At 39.7% G+C, this 18,335-nt stretch overlaps 2 protein-coding genes across 2 annotated transcripts in view; both read left to right on the top strand.

Moving 5' to 3' along the window:
• The window catches only part of si:ch211-250c4.3 (uncharacterized protein LOC100535981 homolog), a 43,100-nt gene extending 32,996 nt beyond the window's left edge, over window positions 1–10,104 (top strand). The window contains exons 7-8 of the mRNA XM_012854702.3: window positions 5,899–6,003; window positions 6,775–10,104. Of these exons, the coding sequence (XP_012710156.2) occupies window positions 5,899–5,992 (94 nt within the window). The 3' untranslated portion in view covers window positions 5,993–6,003; window positions 6,775–10,104. The remainder of the gene's footprint in view (window positions 1–5,898; window positions 6,004–6,774) is intronic.
• A 3,951-nt stretch (window positions 10,105–14,055) lies between these two features.
• Window positions 14,056–18,335, top strand: part of LOC105919389 (ras and Rab interactor 2) — a 52,062-nt gene continuing 47,782 nt past the window's right edge. Inside the window, exon 1 of the mRNA XM_036130658.1 lies at window positions 14,056–14,260. The gene's annotated coding sequence lies outside the window, so the exon portion shown is untranslated. The remainder of the gene's footprint in view (window positions 14,261–18,335) is intronic.

The raw sequence follows: 18,335 nt of genomic DNA, 5'->3' as shown, positions 1-18,335 counted from the left end.
GTATTCTGGTTAATGTGACTGTTATTGTTCTGGCAGGATTCTAATGTAATAATCTATATGGGGAGAGTGGACATGGTGCTCTTGACCTCTCCTAAACTTTATAGCTCAGATAGATGATAGGGTTAGCGTTTTATTTTTTTACTCTGGTTAGAGTAGGATTATTAAGGGTTTAAATAGTGTTAGAAAGAAAAGGGCTGTCCTAAATTGTCCAAAAAAAGGATTACGTACAGATTGCATTTCTTCAAGAAACACACTTAAGTGAAGAGGAACATAAAAAGTATCTGAGAGAATGAGTCAGCCAGATTTATTTTTCATCATATTCGAAAAACAAACAGGGAGTAATTACTTTAATACACAAATCAGTACCCTTTGTTTTGAAACACTGTTATAGCGATAAAGGTAGAATTATTTGAGTAAAAGGTGATTTCTGTGTAGAAACAGTTCTGCTTGGAAATATTTATGCACCCATGACGAGGAATGTTTTGCCTCCTTTCTCGAAAAAATTGCAGACATGGACTGCTCTAATATATTAATAGTGGGGGATTTTAACTGCAGGCTTTTCCCTATTGACAGGAACCTGCCCCATCATACTCAGTCAAGAACCAACAGTGTCATATTAAACACGATTGACACATTTGATCTCTTGGATAACTGGAGGCACCCCAGTACTAAAAACTACACATTCTACTCCCACCCTCACCTGTCATCAACACGAATCAACAATATTTTATGTATCTAAACATCCTGCTTATTTAATAGAACAATCTGATATTGGGTCTATAGCCCACTCCAACCCTGCCCCTGTTTATCTGACAATGTATCCTTTTAGGCCTACCGAACAATCATTCTATTGGAGACTAAACTCATTATTATTTCATTACATTTTTGGAAAATCATACTGATTTTTACCTGGAATTAAATTATAAAAATGATACTGATCCGAAATCAGTATGGGAAGCATATAAAGCTTACATGCAAGGAATGATAATCTCATATTCAAGTAGGAAAAAAGAGAATGTTTACAAGAACAATATGAGATTAAATAAAAGAATACAACAAGAGGCACATTTCTATAGAACAAAATAAGATGAGGTTTTGCAAGAGTTGAAGGAGACGAGATTAAGTTTAAGTAACTTAGTCACAAGGAAAGCAGAAACTGATATTTTATTTTCCTGTCAAAGATGTTTGAATTTGGCAATAAACTCAATAGGATTTTAGCCCGACTGGTGGGAAATTCCCTCAATAAATCTTTTATATCAGTGATATGCAGTGACGATAACTATCAAAAACTGTCAAGATTAATGAGTGTTTCAAAAAATATTATGAAAAACTATACAGCTCAGAAACAGACACTGATAAACTCGCTCAGGGTCATTTCCTGAATAACCTAGTAATGCCCAAACTGTCAGACAAACGAGCCAAACTGCTAGAAGGACCTATTACTTTGACATAAATAAATAAAGCTATCTCATTACTGCAATCAGGGGCAGATGAATTCTGCGCAGAGTACTACAAAACCTTAAATGGTAAAATTAACAATCTTTTACTTCGTGTTTTCAATAAATTTTTGGAAGAAGGGGAACTCCCCAAATTCATGTATACTGCGCATATAATTGTTATTCCCAAAAAGGAAAGGAACCTGAACAACGCTCCTCATATCAGCCAGTCAGCTTGCTTGGAGTTGATACGAAAATACTCCAAAATCATGACCAACCGATTACAGCGAGTAGTGAGTGGTGGCAAGGAAAGCAGTGATGACGAAGTGGGTGGGTGATGTGCCCCCACCACCTTCATTGTGGAAAAATATAATCTTGGATACAATCACTTTGGAAAGCTGAGATTTTGTGTCAATGGACAATATCATCAAAGTTGATATTGCCAAAGTTTGGGATGGTACTGCATCAAATGCAGATAAGAACTGAATGATTTGTAGAATAATAATGCAGAAGAACTCACGAGTGACACTAAATGTTTTTCTTGAGCTTGTGTGCCAATGTAACGGATCTGTGTCTTTTTGTTAGTTGTGCAAGTTGGACTGTCATACTTAAAACGTTTCAATAACAAATTCTACAACAAGGTGCAAAATGTAGGAGATGTCTTACATTTATTAAAAAGACCAAAACAAAACAATTTACCATATAACTAATTTACAGTAAAAGGAAATTTTAGACTTCAAACACCTCTTGTACCTGAGCCTAACCAAGGAGAAGGTCCCAGTGGTGTGGAAAACATCTTGCCTTTTACGGTACCAAAGAAAGCTCATCCATCAGTCATGAATGACCATAGGCCTGTTGCCCTGAAACCCCACATCATGAAGGTTCTGTTTGCCCACCTGAGCAAGCAAACAAGCTGCTATCAGGACGGCCCCCTACAGTTTGTTTACTGCTGTGGAGTTAGAGCTGAAGATGCTATCATAGACCTGCTTAAATGAATGCATGTAGACAAGGCAGACAGCACTGTGAGGAACATGTTCTTTGATTTATCCAGTGCATTTAATACAATCCAGTCTGATTTGCTTTGTCAGAAACTCCAGAAGACTTAAGTGGAGACCTTAACAATCACCTGGATGCTAATAACGACCTGACAAACAGAAAATAGTTTATGAGATTGAAAGGTTGTGTGTCTAACCAGGTAGTCAGCAGCACAGGAGCGCCACAGGGAACTGTACTCTCACCATTCCTTTTCACTCCTTACACCTCAGACTTCCAATACAAGACAGACTCCTGTCATCTGCAGAAATACTCAGATGACTGCAGTCGTTGGATGCATCAGAGATACACAGGAAGTTGAGCACAGACAGCTGATGTGGAAGAAATCATCTTATCTTGAATGTGAGCAAAACAAAGGAAATGATGGCAGATTTTGGGAGAAACAGGAATAAGTTAAACAGTATTCCCACCATAAAGAGAGGAAGTGGAGGTGGTGGATGACATCTATGTTAAGTCTGGACAGTACACTGGACAGCAGATGCAACAACAGAGCCATCTACATGTAGGCTGTACTTATTGAGGAAGTCTCTGCCCTTTGGTGTTTCCAGCAATATGCTGCAGATTTTCCATAAGTCTGTTGTGAAGAATTCATTATCTTCTGCCATTATGTTGTCAAAGCAGCATCAGAGCCAGGGACTTGAAAAAGCTCAACAAGCTGATGAACAAGAAAGTTTTTTTCCAGTCACTGCTGTGGACACTCTAGAGATGAAGGTTTATTTATAAATTGAAGAACATTACAGACAACCCTACACATCTTCTTGACCAGGCGGTCATACAATAGAATGTATTCTGTCAGACATTTGTTTAGAACTGCTGTAATACTGTCACAATACGTGAGGTTGTCACCAGGCCAAAGTGCAGTAGGACCTTGGATGGAATTAAGGTTTTTAATAGAAAAAATACAAAACAAACTTGGAGAAGGTGAAATGGAGCAAATATGGAATAATCTATGGAGCCACAAGGAACAGGAATACTGACAAAAAATACAGTGTATCAATCAATGGTTCAATCAACTATTATCTATTCGTCAGGTAGTTATTATCATGACAGTCAGCTTATTTCAAGAGGAAGGTAGTGGAGAAGAGACAGCTGAGATAAATGAAACAAATGACTGAGGAGTGGAAACCAATAGACTGGAGGGATTACAGGGAATGTAACAAAATGTACATAGAATTGACTACAAGATCAACTAATTCTCAAAGAACAGCACTAGAGAATAAAAGCAAACACTTAAGGGCAATAAAGTAACGCATGAACCAGGGAACGTAAAGAACCTGTCAAAATGCATCAGAACACAAACACCTGGAGGGCTACAGGTGGTCCTTCCAGCCTATAGCCATCACTATCCACAAGAAGCCTTTGATAAAACTTATTTTTTCTAGGGGATTATTAATCAAAGGCCAAGTCCTTGACATGGCCTTTGCAACATCTCTTTCCTGTCTCTCAACCTCATTTCCTGTCAGCTTACTGTCAAATAACACTACTGGTGCCTACAAATACAGGGAGAAAATAATAGATAACACCATATAAAACTTATTTTTGCTTTAAAATAAATGTGTTTATTGTTGCTTTTTTTTGTCCTGTCCTTGTAAAGTCACTTGAGATTTTGAATGAAATGCTATGTTTCAGGATGATTTTCTGATCCACGTGCAGAATCATTCACTGAAAGCAAAATGCTAAATGCCCATGGCTTAATTTACAAATGATAAATGTGCACACTGAGGCGGGTTTCTGAGTCCAATTTTCTGTGGGGTTTGGAAGAGGAGACGGGTGAGGGATAACCTAGATGATGAATTCTAAACAGATTATGGGGGATGACGTTACTTACAGTTCCAAGAGTTGAAGGCAGAAGTTGAGTCCAGTTTTAGTGGTGGCTTGAGATCCAGAGTTTTGGAGAGCGGGCAGACAGATAATGGCTTGGGATGTCGGTATTCCAGTAAGTGACTGCGGAGTGAGTTCCCGAAGAGTGGAGAGGATTAGGTAAGTTCCCGAGTCTACTTGAAAGCCAGTGGTAACTTTGACCTAGGAGGCACAGAGAGTACAAAGGGTGAGCTGAGCAGATATAAGCTGGTAACAAAACTAACATCCCTCAGAGGGAAACAGAGATAACCAAAGAATTGTAGCAAAGGATAACACGCAAAGGCTCGACTCTACCAACAAGGCTGATCATCAGGCGGAGACTGGTCACCCTACAGCATCCCTATTAGATAAACAGACAGGTGGGTGGTCTGCAGCCTTCAGTGAAGATCCTCTGTTCTGAGTGAGGGCTCACACAAACACAAGCTCACATTCACACAACAGGATTGCAGCACAAAAGTCAAAGAAAACTTGCCTTTTTTTTTTAAGACAATTCCAATCTTTGTGCCATGTGACCAACAGCAGCTGAGATCCCTTCAAACAGTGTGCTTGTTTCCTTTGTTTGTTAAAAAAAAGCTTGAAGAGAAGGAATGCATGTCATTTGACCACATTTAATAGAAGCCAGCATGAGAAGAAGAAAGGCATTCAGTGACTTGTGGGCTTGGAACAGAGAATGGCAGGTTCCTGGCAGGTGGAGATAAAGGAAGCTATTAGCTTCATTTTTCCTTATGAGGCCAGGGGTTTCAGTAAGGGTGCCCTATAAGCTTTCTTCGCCTTAAAGCTCGCACCGCGTAGGAATCTTAGGGAGCGGGGGGTTCTCTCTGCTATCTGGAGTTCTGCCAAAAGCTGGAGAACCAAAGGATGGGGCTAGAGTCAGACCTTAGGTATGCTTGGAGGAGTCTTTCAGCCTGGTTAGGCATGGCTGCTGTCCAGGATTCATTAGAAAGAGCGTCCTCCTGTTAAGCCATGCGCAGCAGCAGACCTGAGCTGTGGTGCTAAATCAGAGTCAGAGGAGTCCAGAACTATTACATTTCTATAGCTTTTTGAGTGTTTTACACAAGTGGAAAATAAACGTTGTTTTCTTTCTTTGTGTTGTAGCATTATCTATCCACCAATGGCATTGTTTTTGGTCTTTCAATATTTGAAATTGTATGAAAGATGACTGATACTCTGCTTCTTGAAATGAATTAACTCTACCCTTTTAAAGCAGTTTTATGTCCAGTGTCGATACTTTTATAACTTTTACTTCATACTAAACTTTTTGAAAGAAATCTACTCCTTCCTGGATGTCTAAATGAATCTTCATCGGCATATTTTGGTGAATTTGTGGGACATGACTAAATCTTTCAGTTTTGCTCCTATCTGGATGTCACGTAGGGGACTATTTGTTTTGCAACACCAAGTGCACATTTCTCCATCTTAGTCAGCAGTTAAAGTGTCTTCTGATGTATTCAAGTGCAAATTGGTTCTTAAAAGCAGGTAACATGAGGACACAGTCAGAGAGTTTTTGTATATGGTGGAGTTTGGCAGTAACCACACATTTTTCTTACAGGCCTGATGAAGAACAAGTGGAAAATGGTGGCAGAAACAGGAACTCCATGATTGCCTTGGGCCACCAAAACAAACCAGACCTTTCTTGGCTTTAGTAAGCGTCCAGGTAGTGAACAATTTTTTTTTTCTTTTCCAGTCCTTGTCATGTTTGAAGACAAAATGACAATTACCTGTAGTCATGTGTTCACAGGCTACACATTAGACAATCCAGTCGGAGTAGCCATGCACAATTATCAGCAGTGTTCTCCTTGGCTTGGTCCTTGGGCCTGTACCTTTTCTAACTTATTTCCTTCACTTAGACAAGGAACACAATATTCAGTTTAACTGCCAAGCACTTGGTACACAGTTGAGCCTGTCTCCCAAACCTAAGTCACTGATTTTTCTCTCCATTTCGTCTGATTGTTTGGTAAAACGAGTTTTATCTCTGCTGACTGAATACAGCAGAAAAAAAACCACGTCATTAAGACTTCTGCCCTATTAAACATGTATAAGCTACAACAAATAATGGAGGACGTGCATGTATGTGTTGATTTAAATTAAAATTTGGCTTTGGAATTCATTAAAGTTTATATTGCATAATCATTTCACCATAGTCATATAATGGTTTAAACAAATCTTTAAAAGCTGCAAAATGAATATGACAAACATGACGACATGATGAGTGTGTGTGCATTTCTGAAGCAGTACACTAATCATGGCTGTCTGTAAACCTCCTGAGTTCTCTGTCAGATACACTCTTTAAACATGAAATCACTATAGGTGATGAAATGTTTTCACCTGTCTTGTACTAACTATATTCTCTAACCGTGGAATGGAATTACATATCAATTTGATGTAATCTATTGTTCTGTTCTTTTTTGCCTTCTGTTAATATCAGATCAAAATTGGCTCACACTGAGAGGAGGACACCACGAGCTTCTACCAAGAACTTTTAAGACTTTAAAGGGAATGAGAAGGAAGAGGAGTGGGAAGACAAGAGAGGAGCAGTTTGAAGAGACGACTGTGGGACAATGTGTATCCCTACAGATGATTGGAGATGGTCGACTTTCTGTTTATTTGCCTCTGTGCAAAGGTGAAAACAAAAGAGTGCAAAGCTCCCACTGCATTGTGACATAATCTATTCTATGTAGAGTGTACAGCTTTTACATTCTACATTTTTATTCCTAAAGTTAAAAGAAGCATAGCTTCAAACCTTTTTATTGAAACATGGTAAATACATTTCAGACAAATGGCAGCTGTTTTTGTGTACAGTACATGCATAGGAAGCATTACAACAGAACATGTGATGTGTGTGGGTATGAGATGATGTGTTCTGATGTTCGCATGTGTATACCTCAAACAGGTTTGGAAGAGATGAAAACATGCCAGATATGCACCAGCTTTTTTTTCCCTAACGTAACATTTCCAATGGCTGGTTTTATTATTGAGTTATGGCACCATAGTTGTAGTTTACTGATGAAGTGGAAGGAAATAAACTTGAGAAACAAATAATAACAATATAAAGAACACTGCAGGACTAAGTCGTCTTCTTTCATATACTTGCTGTGCTTCGTACATGGCTTGTGGCAGACTGCGATTAGGACTCTGAACACCACCTTCCTTCTAGCCAATGATGCGGTGCTTTGTGTTTGTCTGTCACATAAAATCCACACTAAATGTTCTAAGATCGTATTTGTAACAAAAAGGGTGTGAAAAATTCTGGAGGGAACGTTTTCTTTTTGTCTGGTCTTAAAGTTCTTTTTACAGTGCAGACAGTGCACAGTAAAATATCATGTGTCAAACATGACAAACACAACGAGATTAACACTGAGCTACACCCTAAGGAATAAAAACTGACAAGAAAAGGATCATGAAATCGAAATAATGTAAAGATAAAAGAGAAAACCTTTCAGTGGCCTTACAAAATTAAAGATAAAACAAAACAATGAGGAAAAGGGGGAGAGCAAACGGTGGCAAAGGCCAGAACAGAGGAAACGTCCATGGACTTGATTTGCAGAATGAAATTAAAAGTTTCAAGGTAAAAGCCACAGTACCCTCTAATGGACAAAGTGGAGAGTAGCAATTTAAATACCTCTGTAAAGTCCATCAGCTGAGATCCTGCAGTGTGTTTGGGATAAAAGCTGTTTCTTAAAATAAAAGTACAGTGTCCTCCGCCAGAGAAGCATGGTGTTCATATAATGCACGGTGTCAGTCAACCTTCTAAGATCAGGGTTTTTACATGTTGTATATTATTTTCTTGGTAGTAGATCATGATAAAAATATCTTTCTCCACAATCATAGTCATAGTCTGCAACAAAAAAAGCCAATAATAAACACTATAGGTGCAGCCAATTCTTTAGAACACTGGTAAAAACTACTCAGTGACTGAGTCACTGGGGAATTGCTAAACTGAAGCATCGAGGCTCAATGGAAAAAGTGACGATAGCAAAGACTCAGCCTTGAATTTCAACTGGTTACATGAAGACACACATAGGCTACTGCCAAACTCTTCACATTATCATTATTGATCTACGGGTTTTAGTATGTCGGTCCACCCTTTGTAGCTATAACAGCTTCAACTCTTCTTTGAAGGGTTTCTGCAAGTTTAGGGCTGTTTATAGGCATTTTTTTTTACCATTCTTCCACAAGGGCACTTGTGAAGTCAGACACTTGTGCTGGACACGAGGGCTCCGCTCACAGTCTTCACGCTAATTCATCCCAAGGATGTGCTGTTGAGTTGAGGCCATGACTCTGTTCAGGCCAGTCAGGTTCTTCAACACCAAACAGCATCATCCTCGTCCAGTGTTCTATGATTTAACACGCATACATACATGACATTCCTCATGCTGAAAACAATGCCCATACTGCATAGGCTGAGAGGGATTCCTTCATTGCTGTTCAGAGCTCAGTCGCCTTTGGCAGAGTGGTTTCGGCTTTCACAGTTTGGTTGGCATCTGTAGTTCCTGCTGCTGTTAGTGTTAACAGAGCAGTAGTATAGCACCAAACTTTACACAATGCAGTCAAGCCTTCTTTCCTGGCAGCCTCCAAACCCTGACTCATCCATTTGGTTGTCAGACAGAGAATAATGAATCCTCACTCCAGATATCACGTCTCCACTGCTCTAGACCCCAGTGATGGCATGCTTTACACCACTACATCTGACACTGTCAGATGCACTGTCTGACACTTCCACGAGGCTGTCTAGTCTGAAGGCAACACAGTTTTGGGACCGGTGTATTTCTCTCCATGATGAAGCCACTAAAGGAGCCACACCTTTACTTTTTCTTTAACATAGAAAACTACTCCTGGATCAGTGCCTCTGTGTTCTTGTTGTCTCTCCGTCTTCTCAACCCCTCAGTCGGTCATAGACTGCCATTCACACTGAGTCTGGTTCTGTTTCTGCTGGGTTTTTTTTCCTGTTAAAGGGGATCTTTCCTCTCCACTGTCGTTACATGGATGCTCGGTATAAGAGATTGCTCCAAAGTAAATAACACAATGCCAGTGCCGGTCCACTGTGGCAACACGCTCCCCCAGGAGCGAATGCTGGAAGTCAATGACTCAATGCAACCTGTTGGGTTTCCTTAGATAGAAAACTTTTTTATCAATTTCATTTAATAACTTGTAACAATCAGCCACTATTATGTTTATATTTCAGATACACAACTGAAATAACTGTTCATAATAGTGAAAACACAAATGTACAGCACAGTTAAATAACAATGCCACAGTTGAGTTTCAATTGGCTTGATTTGGTTATTTCTTGGAATGTGTGAGTGTGTCAAAATGTATCTTCCACTGAATTAGTAGGCTAGATATCTTGGCGTTTCCCCTGTAAAAAGGTGAAATGACAATGACTGTTAATGTTAACCTTTGCACACAATTGTTTTGGGACACCAGACATTAAGGAGAAATGGATTAAAGAGGGTGTTTCAGCAGGATGGTGCTTTATATCTTGACTGAGAAAATATTATTGGGATGAAATTAAGACATTGTCAGTTTGTATTAGTTTGTAAATAATGTTTTTTATGTTCATTATTTGATATAAGTATTGTATTATTTTCCAACTTTAGTTGTAGTAGCTGTTTCATCCCTGGTAATGGTTTCTGTTAATGTAGATCCATTTGTTTTTAAGACATCGGACATCTATTGTTCAAGAGTTGTTTTTTATGTTGTTTCTTTTGGGTGGTTTGATCTAACTCTATTGGCCTGAAAATAAATTAAAAAGTTATTTTATGGTCTTGTGTTTATTGCACCCTTTTGGGTACATCCTCCATGGCCACTCGACCAGTATGACAAGCGTGTAAAAATGAATTCAGTCTAGTTAATTTATTTAGCTCTAATTCACAGCTGATATAATCTCAAGGCACTTTCCAAAGTCAAGTCAGTCAAATCCTGCGGACAGATTGGTCATGAAGTTTTCTATCTATGGAAACCCAGCAGGTTGTATCGAGTCATTGACTTGCAGAATTTAATCCTCCTGGAGGAGCGTGGAGCCACGGTGGACAGTCATCTGCATTATGTCATTGACTTAGCAGCAATCCATCATAATGAGCATGCGTGAACAGTTTAAAAGAAAACCAACCAGTGTGAACGGCCATCTGCCACGACCCACTGGGAGGAGACAAAGCAGAGATGCAAAAAGAGCACAGTACTGATGCAGAAATAGTTTCCATGTGAGAGAAAAGTAAAGGGTAATGGCAGCATTAGCTCTTTTAGTGGCTTCAGCTGAGCAGATAAACTTAGAACCAGTTTTCAGGTCTAGAGGAAGAAACAAACAAGTAGTTGCAGTAAAAGCTCAGCCAAGAGCTTTATCCAGCAGAGAAACAGGGCCGAATGTGTCCTCTATAGGAGAACATGAAGAAAATTTTAAGAGAATAAACAGAGAGAACATAAAGTTAATGCATAACAGCTAATAATGCAAGATTTAAGAATAGTAGAATACAGCAGAGTAAGTGAAAGTAGTCATTAAGTCTAACTATAAGCTTTGTCAAAAAGGAAGGTTTTAAGATTAGTCTTAAAAGTAGACAGGGTGTCTGCCTCACGGACCAAAATTGGGAGTTGGTTCCACAGGAGAGGAGCCTGATAGCTAAAGGATCTGCCTCCCATTCTACTTTTAGAGACTCTAGGAACCACCAGCAGACCTGCAGTCTGACAGTGAAGTGCTCTGTTAGGAACATACGGGGTAATCAGAGCTCTGATATATGATGGAGCTTGATTATTAAGGACTTTATACGTTAGAAGAAGAATTTTAAATTCTATTCTTGATTTAACAGGAAGTCAATATAGGGAAGCTAAAATAGGAGAAATATGATTAATTTATCACAGAAGAAGTGATTGACTAAGCTGTGTGTTTTGAAATCTGAACTTGACTGCATGGTTTGACAACTAGGATCAATTTGGATTGGATGCATTCACTAAATCTGTCTGCATGACGGGGTTGAACTACAGGCCTACATTTCTATATTTATTTTATTTATGTACTGATTTTAATATAAATCTGTATGCCTTTGTGCCTTAATAAGGCTAGAAAGCAGAGTAGTAATATTATCATACAAATAAACGTGCCTAGTGTGTAGGCCTATTTGATAATTGTATTCTGAACAGCGTAAGCAGTGTTTGTATAGTTTCTATTTTTCATGTCTGTCTGCTTGTTTTGAGCAAAAACAGAGAATGAGAACCAAAACCAGAACACCACACCGTACCTCTTATGTTACTTACATAAGTTTTAACAATGTCTGATATTTTTGACCTTTTTTTATTTTGATTTATTTTTTCCTGGCACTAGATTATAAATCTAAAGAGAAAAGGTCAGTTTCGGAATTCATTGCTTGAAATATTTTTGCTTTTGTTGTACTGTTGTTGCGAAGGACACTTGATCGGAAAGTTAATCCAAAGTTTTAGTTTTGTCCCTCTGCTGTACCATCCAGGGAAGCTCGGTCAACGGGTCAGGATAAACGGAAGTGGTTCAACTTTATTTACAAAATAAAAGCCTGCACTTGTCGTTGCCAAGGCAGCTGCATTTAAACAGGCTGCAGGAGATTGTCTTGTAAATCAAATATCTCCACCTAGAGGCTGACAAAAAAATCTTATTATGCTCTTCATTTCGTGATCTTTCAGCTTGCTGACAAGATTAACTGTTAGTTTTTACCATGTAAATTCAGAATAAAAATCCAAACTCATAATCCAATGATTTGTCCCACGTGTGTTCAAAGATGGTGTTGCGCATACCTTAAATGAATCTGTCATCTGAGTTTCTTTTGCCTTTCTATCACCTGGAAGCAGTTTTTTGCAGTCTCTGTCGTACAGCGAGGCGTTTTCCTCCACACACCTGCTGGTCATAAGAGAATTTCTCTTCTTCACACCAATCTCTGTAAATCTGAGAGATGGTTCTGTGTGAAGATCCCATAGGCAAGCAAGTCGGAAATAATCATACCACTCCTTTTGGTCCCAACAACCAGTGTCGGCTGGTGATTGAAAAAAACAGAGGAGGGAGGGGGCTTTTATGTTGTCGTTGTAGTCTGACTCTTCCCTTTGCATCCGCGTTTGACTGACAGAAGTTGGTTGTGGCTTTTGTTGGCAGGCATCATGAATTAATGTGATTGGATGAAGAATGACACAAAAGCACTGATTGGCTACAGAGAGAGAACTGCCCTGAGGAGAATCTGTAACTCACCCCAAAATAAAAAAATTTTTTTGCAGACAAACTGCATAAACTCAGCCTAATAGGCTCGACACACGGGGGCGCGACAAATGACAGCGACTAATGGCTTTCATCGCCACCGTGGTGAAGACCCAACACACGGAATGCGACAGCGACGGCCGTGTTTTAAATCTTTGTGTCACATCGCAAGCCCAGGTATGCACATCTACATGTATGACCTCAAAATTTCACACGCATGAATTTCACCAGTCGCTTAGCTGGAGGAGGGAGAGCCATTGTTGCCTCATCGCATAAGTTCCATAGGAAATGAATGGAGAGGGAGCGATGTTGTCCCCTGTGTGTCGAGCCCATAAAGGTGCTACTTTAATATTATTGAGCTTTTTTTTTTTTTTACATTTTCATGTAAACTTGTTTCTGCAATATTTGTCTAAAAACTGTGTCAGTGCTGCCCTCTTAGGGGTGAATAGAGGCTATTGTATTTGAATTTTGTCATTGGTTCAAACTGTACATGCTTTCTTCACCATAGCCCTGCATCCAGGTATAAAAGCATCTCAGTCAGACACCCTGTTGCCCTTGTAGCAAGTCAGACTCAGGAGTAGGAATCATGAGCATTGGGAGCATTGGTCGATGTTTAGCTTTTGTTACTGCTGTGAATGTCAGTCCATGTTAGCAATGATGCTGCTAACATCACTTTACCACTCATAAACTGCAACTACTTTGTACTCCGCTGCCTTTGTAACGCCATCTTCGGGCATCACTGAGCCAGTTGCTCCAACTGAGAACACTCAGCTCCGCTGGGCTCCACAAAGCCTCCCTCAACCTCTGGTGACGAGGAGGGTGAGAAATCCTCCACCTTAAAAGACCAACCTGTGGCAACACCTCCAGTGTTGCCCTGCTTAATCCCCCACCCCGCAAACCCACCTCTTAGCCCTGCCCCTCAGGGTATATTGGCATGTTTAAAAATTTGTCCTTGGTGGTTTAGAGTTACACTTTAAGTAACCAGTTAGTAACCAGCCTGAAATCACATAGCAGCCTAAAGTTTAAGAACATACATACACACCCATCTGGCCAGTGTCCTATATTAATTAATATATAAAATATTAATTTAGATGTATACGAAAAATAACCTCAGATAAACCCAAAATACAATGGGGATGCTGAAAAATCAAAAATCTCATTTTATGAGTTTTTGTGTACACTAATTTTCTCCTGCAATTTTGATGGAGGCGGCGCACAAGCGCCCCCTACTGACAGAGCCCACTGCCAACAAGCATGCCATGTTCAAAGTCACATACATCATGTCTTCTCCACCAGCTCAGTCCTAACCTCAGCAATAAATCTTCACCGCCTCTCAATGCAGTCAGTTGCTGTCATGTGGCCGAATGGTCTTAACAAACAAACAAACGAACAGGTGTACCTAATAAAGTGGCAAGAAAAGTATGTTTTTTTTCCAGCGTTTTCATGTCGCTCCCACTCCCTAACTAGTTTATTTTGAAAAGCAGCGGAAGTTCTCTGCGTGGAAGCTGCAACTTTCCACGACAACAAAAGAATCCGCGGAGTTGACTCGACAACAGTTAGGGAATGTGGAGGGAGACGGTTCGGGCGTTTTATTTGGCTTAACCGGAGTTTGGACGGACTATTTTCTACTGAACATGTGGTTCTGCTTCTCCTCCACGGCAAAGTGGAGGTTCCTTCGGTCAGCCTGCAGCGATCTCCTCGGCTGGTAAGTCAGACCTCCTTGTTGACCAAGTGCAGTGATTGAGTTTCTGTTGCACCGCCTGCTTCCTGTAGCAGATAACACACCTGACTGCTCGCCATCGGCGATGGGAACTAAAGCAAACCGTGGAACCTGTCGGATTTTTTTTTTTTAAGAAAACTTGAGTATAGAAGTTCTGTCAGTGTGGCTTATTCCAACAACCCATCAGATACAAGTGCCAGTCCTGGCGACTGCTCCCCTGGGGCCGCCGCCACAGCAACAAGTCATTACAAGTCGCAAACACACAGACCTGAGCTTTTACGCTGGATTCTCCTTTTGAAGCAACCGTGTGAAAGAGGAGTGATGACACTTTGTTGTTCAGCTAGTGGGTTAAAACAGAAAAAAAAAAAAAACACATCTGTTCTCCCGAGATTGTTTCCACATACCAACTGCCTAATATGAGGAGAACCACGTCTGTCTAATCTCCATTCACAACATTTACGCTCAGCGTTGCACCTTCTAAACAAGTAAACGGCTTTGTGATCGTTTCCAGATTTCTGACGAAAATACAGTTCGCTCTGACTGTCACTGATCTCCAGAAATTCTTTCTGCTGCAACCAAAACACCCCCTTCCTGAGTCCATTCCAGCTGTCCGCTTTATTCTGGGAAAACATGTTTTGTTTCTAGATAGACCCGCATGAATGGATCAAATGAACAGACCCCAAATGTGCAAATAATCACTGACTAAAGTAATAAAGTAGTTTTAAGTACTTGCCGGTATTATTACACTCCTGTTTTTAAGAATGGAGAATTACTTTTTTATTTAATTCTTTTAAAGAGTCTCACTCAGACTCTTTACCCTTTCCCTTTGGAGTCAGCTGTAAGAAACCAGTTGTTAGCCTTCTTTTTCTTAGGCAGGAGATAGTCAGACTTTTATGACACCAAAAAGGAAAATAGTTGCTGTAAAAATAAACTTCTCAAAGGGATTGCAGAAATTATGGATGTCAACAAGGTTTATGTTGTTTGGGTGCATTGATGGCTCTAACACCAGTGTTGACCTTAAAGTCAGTATGTCAGATACTTGTGACTTGTGAATAATCTTAACTTTGATGCTTTAGTAAAACTCTAGTTGCTTGACTGCAGCTGGTCCAAAATGCTGCTGCTCTTCTTTTATCTGCTACCAGTAAATGAGAGCACATTTCTCCAGTTTTAACAGCAATTAATTGGCTACTGGTTCACATTCGCATTGATTTTAAAATTATTTTATTTGTTTTTAAATATCTTCATGGTCTTGCTTTCCAGTAAACTTATGTGTTGGACCTGCTTCATATGCACGCTCCCTCTGGTTTGCTCAGGTCTGCAGATCAGTTTTTATTAGACATCCGAAAAACAGAGTGCAAAGACGTAACCGCACTTCCTCTGTAGTTACACAAATTTTGGATTCAAGTAGCTTTACACATCAGGCAGGCCATTTCACTTTCTGGGTTTAATGTTCTCTCAAAACAGATCTTTTTTTGGCCTTTAACCCAGTTTGAGATGTTCGCTTTTAAAAAATGTATTCTTTGTTTTTGTGGATCTGCATTTTATTTAAAATTTAGCTGGCTGTAACTTTTTCTTCTGTTCTGAATTACTAGTTTTTAGAGTGTATAAATAATGTTGAGTTGAGAATATTAGTTTTCAAAAAGGTGGAAATAGGGTTGCTTTGCAAGCAGAGGTTCTTAAAAAACATCTCAACAACATAACACAATCTTTTTTTCCCTGACTTTAACAAGAAAATATTGTAGTTGATTATAAAAAGCAGAATCTGAATTATCAGATTCATATCCAGGCAATGATAACACCCCTGATTATCATTAATCTATGTGCTTGTTTATCAATGTAGGTGTGTAACCTCATTGGTGAATGAGGCTACATTTCATCAAGCCTATATGGTCCGACATTTTTCCCTCAACTGCAACACTTGAAGCACACACGGGTTCACGCTGCGTCTTTACACATAATCCAAATGCTGATGTCCTTTCTCTTTTGAGCTCCATGCACTTCTAGCCTGTTACAGTTTATAACTTTTGTCATCACCTTTTACAGCGACAGGTTTCTCATCTCACTTTCCGCCCTGACCAGACAAATCTCTGTTGCACACGGCGCTCTAGTGCGTAATTACACAAGCCCAAGGCTGAGTTTAAAGTTGTTCTCTGAGCATGTTTTGTTTGGAGCGGAATGAATGACTATATTCTGCTTTGCTTTTAGCCCACTAATAGTCTTAAAGATGGTATCCTATAGGAAATGTAGCACTTTTTATGCATTGCAACCCCAGATTTGATGAGTATAAGCAGTTTTTCAAGCTCTGTGCCTCGCGTTCCTAAGTGACAAAAACAAAATCACAATTTTGTAACGTCTGGTACCAGCATAATTTGTACAAAATAATACCGGTTTGAGGTTGTGAGGTGGGCAGATTTTTTTTCCCCCATTGGAGCGCTGCGCGCAAGGAACAAAGGGTGGAAAAAATATACAAATAAAGATTGTAAAGGCCTCCTTTGGAAGGAAGAGGAGGAATGCAGGGTCGGAGCTGAACCCTGATGTTACAAGTCCCTTAAAACTCCCCTTAAAAGTGTGCACCTGAATTCAAGTGCAAGGCGACGCAGCAACCCACCGCAGCACCACTGGTTCTGTGTCGTCAACCAAAATTGCATGAAACACAACCACTAACTCTGCTATTGATTTTAATTGGAACATTTTGCTATGGGCAGAAGGACATTAAACGTGGTAGTTCGTGTTTTGAAGCCTGGCCGCTGATAAAAGTCCCTGGCTCCGAGGAAAGGGAGGGGAAAGGAGCAGTATTCAAGAGTGTTGAAGCACCGAAACTGAACACATATAGTTCAGAAGCAATTCGGAATGAATAAAAAAGATACTTATAAACAGACTAAGTGGTGTTTAAGACTGCATCTGGTTAGCAGAACTGTATTCTGATCCAACGTGCAGCCATGACTGGTTCTGAATGAAGGCTTTACCTGGCACAACTCTCCCCCCTTTACCTCCTGCGTAAGCAGTACCGGACCGTACCGGCTTATGCTTTCACCTGTGGTTAAGACCAAAACTATTTATAGCTCTGATGGCTCTTCCTACTGCTCTGTTAACGCTAACAGCAGCAGGAATTACTGATGGCCACAAGCTGTGAAAAAAGCTTAAACAGCTCTGCAGAAGGTGGGCTTTAGACTGAGCTCTGAATAGACAGTGTTGACGTATCATCTGTAGCCCATATGGCCGTGTGTGCGTGTGAATTCAGGGAAATGCGTGTGTCACACGGTCGTTGCGTGAGAGTTGAGAGTCCTGGGGATGCTGCTCTATCAAGTAGAGAATCATGAATATATATTACAGTCTTGTTTTTTTACATTGTTCTGGTGACGTGTTTACGTCCAATGACTTCATGCTGTAAATTCATCTGAATTCTACAGACTATGTCCAGTATATTAATCTTTACATCACTGGGAGCAGGGGCAACTGAAGGAGTGACACGCAGGTCCCATTTTTCAATATGCATAAGTACTCCTAAAGCCCCTCCATCAGAAAATAACCACTAAGGAGGGTCAGTGTGGACCCAACATTTGGTCCAGGTTATTTGTAGCCTTTGTTACAATAGGATATATCATTACAAAATATATGAGGTTTATATGAGGTTTTTCAAAACACATCATTCAGTTTTAAAGAGCATACAGTTGTCCAGTTCAACTTGATAAAGTACTTAAAAAAAACTGACCAAAGTGATTTAGAGTTAAAAGAAACAAAATAAATTGTTACAGTAACCAATTAAAATCAGAAGAAAACAAAAACCTATAACACACCATGATTCACAAGCAACAACTCTGTATTACAATAATAAAACAGCATAAAGCAAAAAAAAAAAAAAATGAAAACTGATATAAAAATTAGCTAAAATCAACTTCTCACAGGTTGTCAAAAGGCCTGAATAGAAAAGAGGGGTTTTCAGAAAAGATTTTAAAAGCAGTCAGAGAAGATGGCTAAAGTGGGAGAAGTGGTTAAAAGCAAATATTAAATAGCACCAGAAAAAAAGGAATGGGCACCCGATGAAGTGAATCTAAAATGG

The sequence above is a fragment of the Fundulus heteroclitus genome, unplaced genomic scaffold, assembly GCF_011125445.2.
Source record: "Fundulus heteroclitus isolate FHET01 unplaced genomic scaffold, MU-UCD_Fhet_4.1 scaffold_37, whole genome shotgun sequence".
Lineage (NCBI taxonomy): Eukaryota > Metazoa > Chordata > Actinopteri > Cyprinodontiformes > Fundulidae > Fundulus > Fundulus heteroclitus.
Note: the sequence above shows the minus strand (reverse complement) of the source record. Positions and strands in the feature narration are given on the sequence as shown.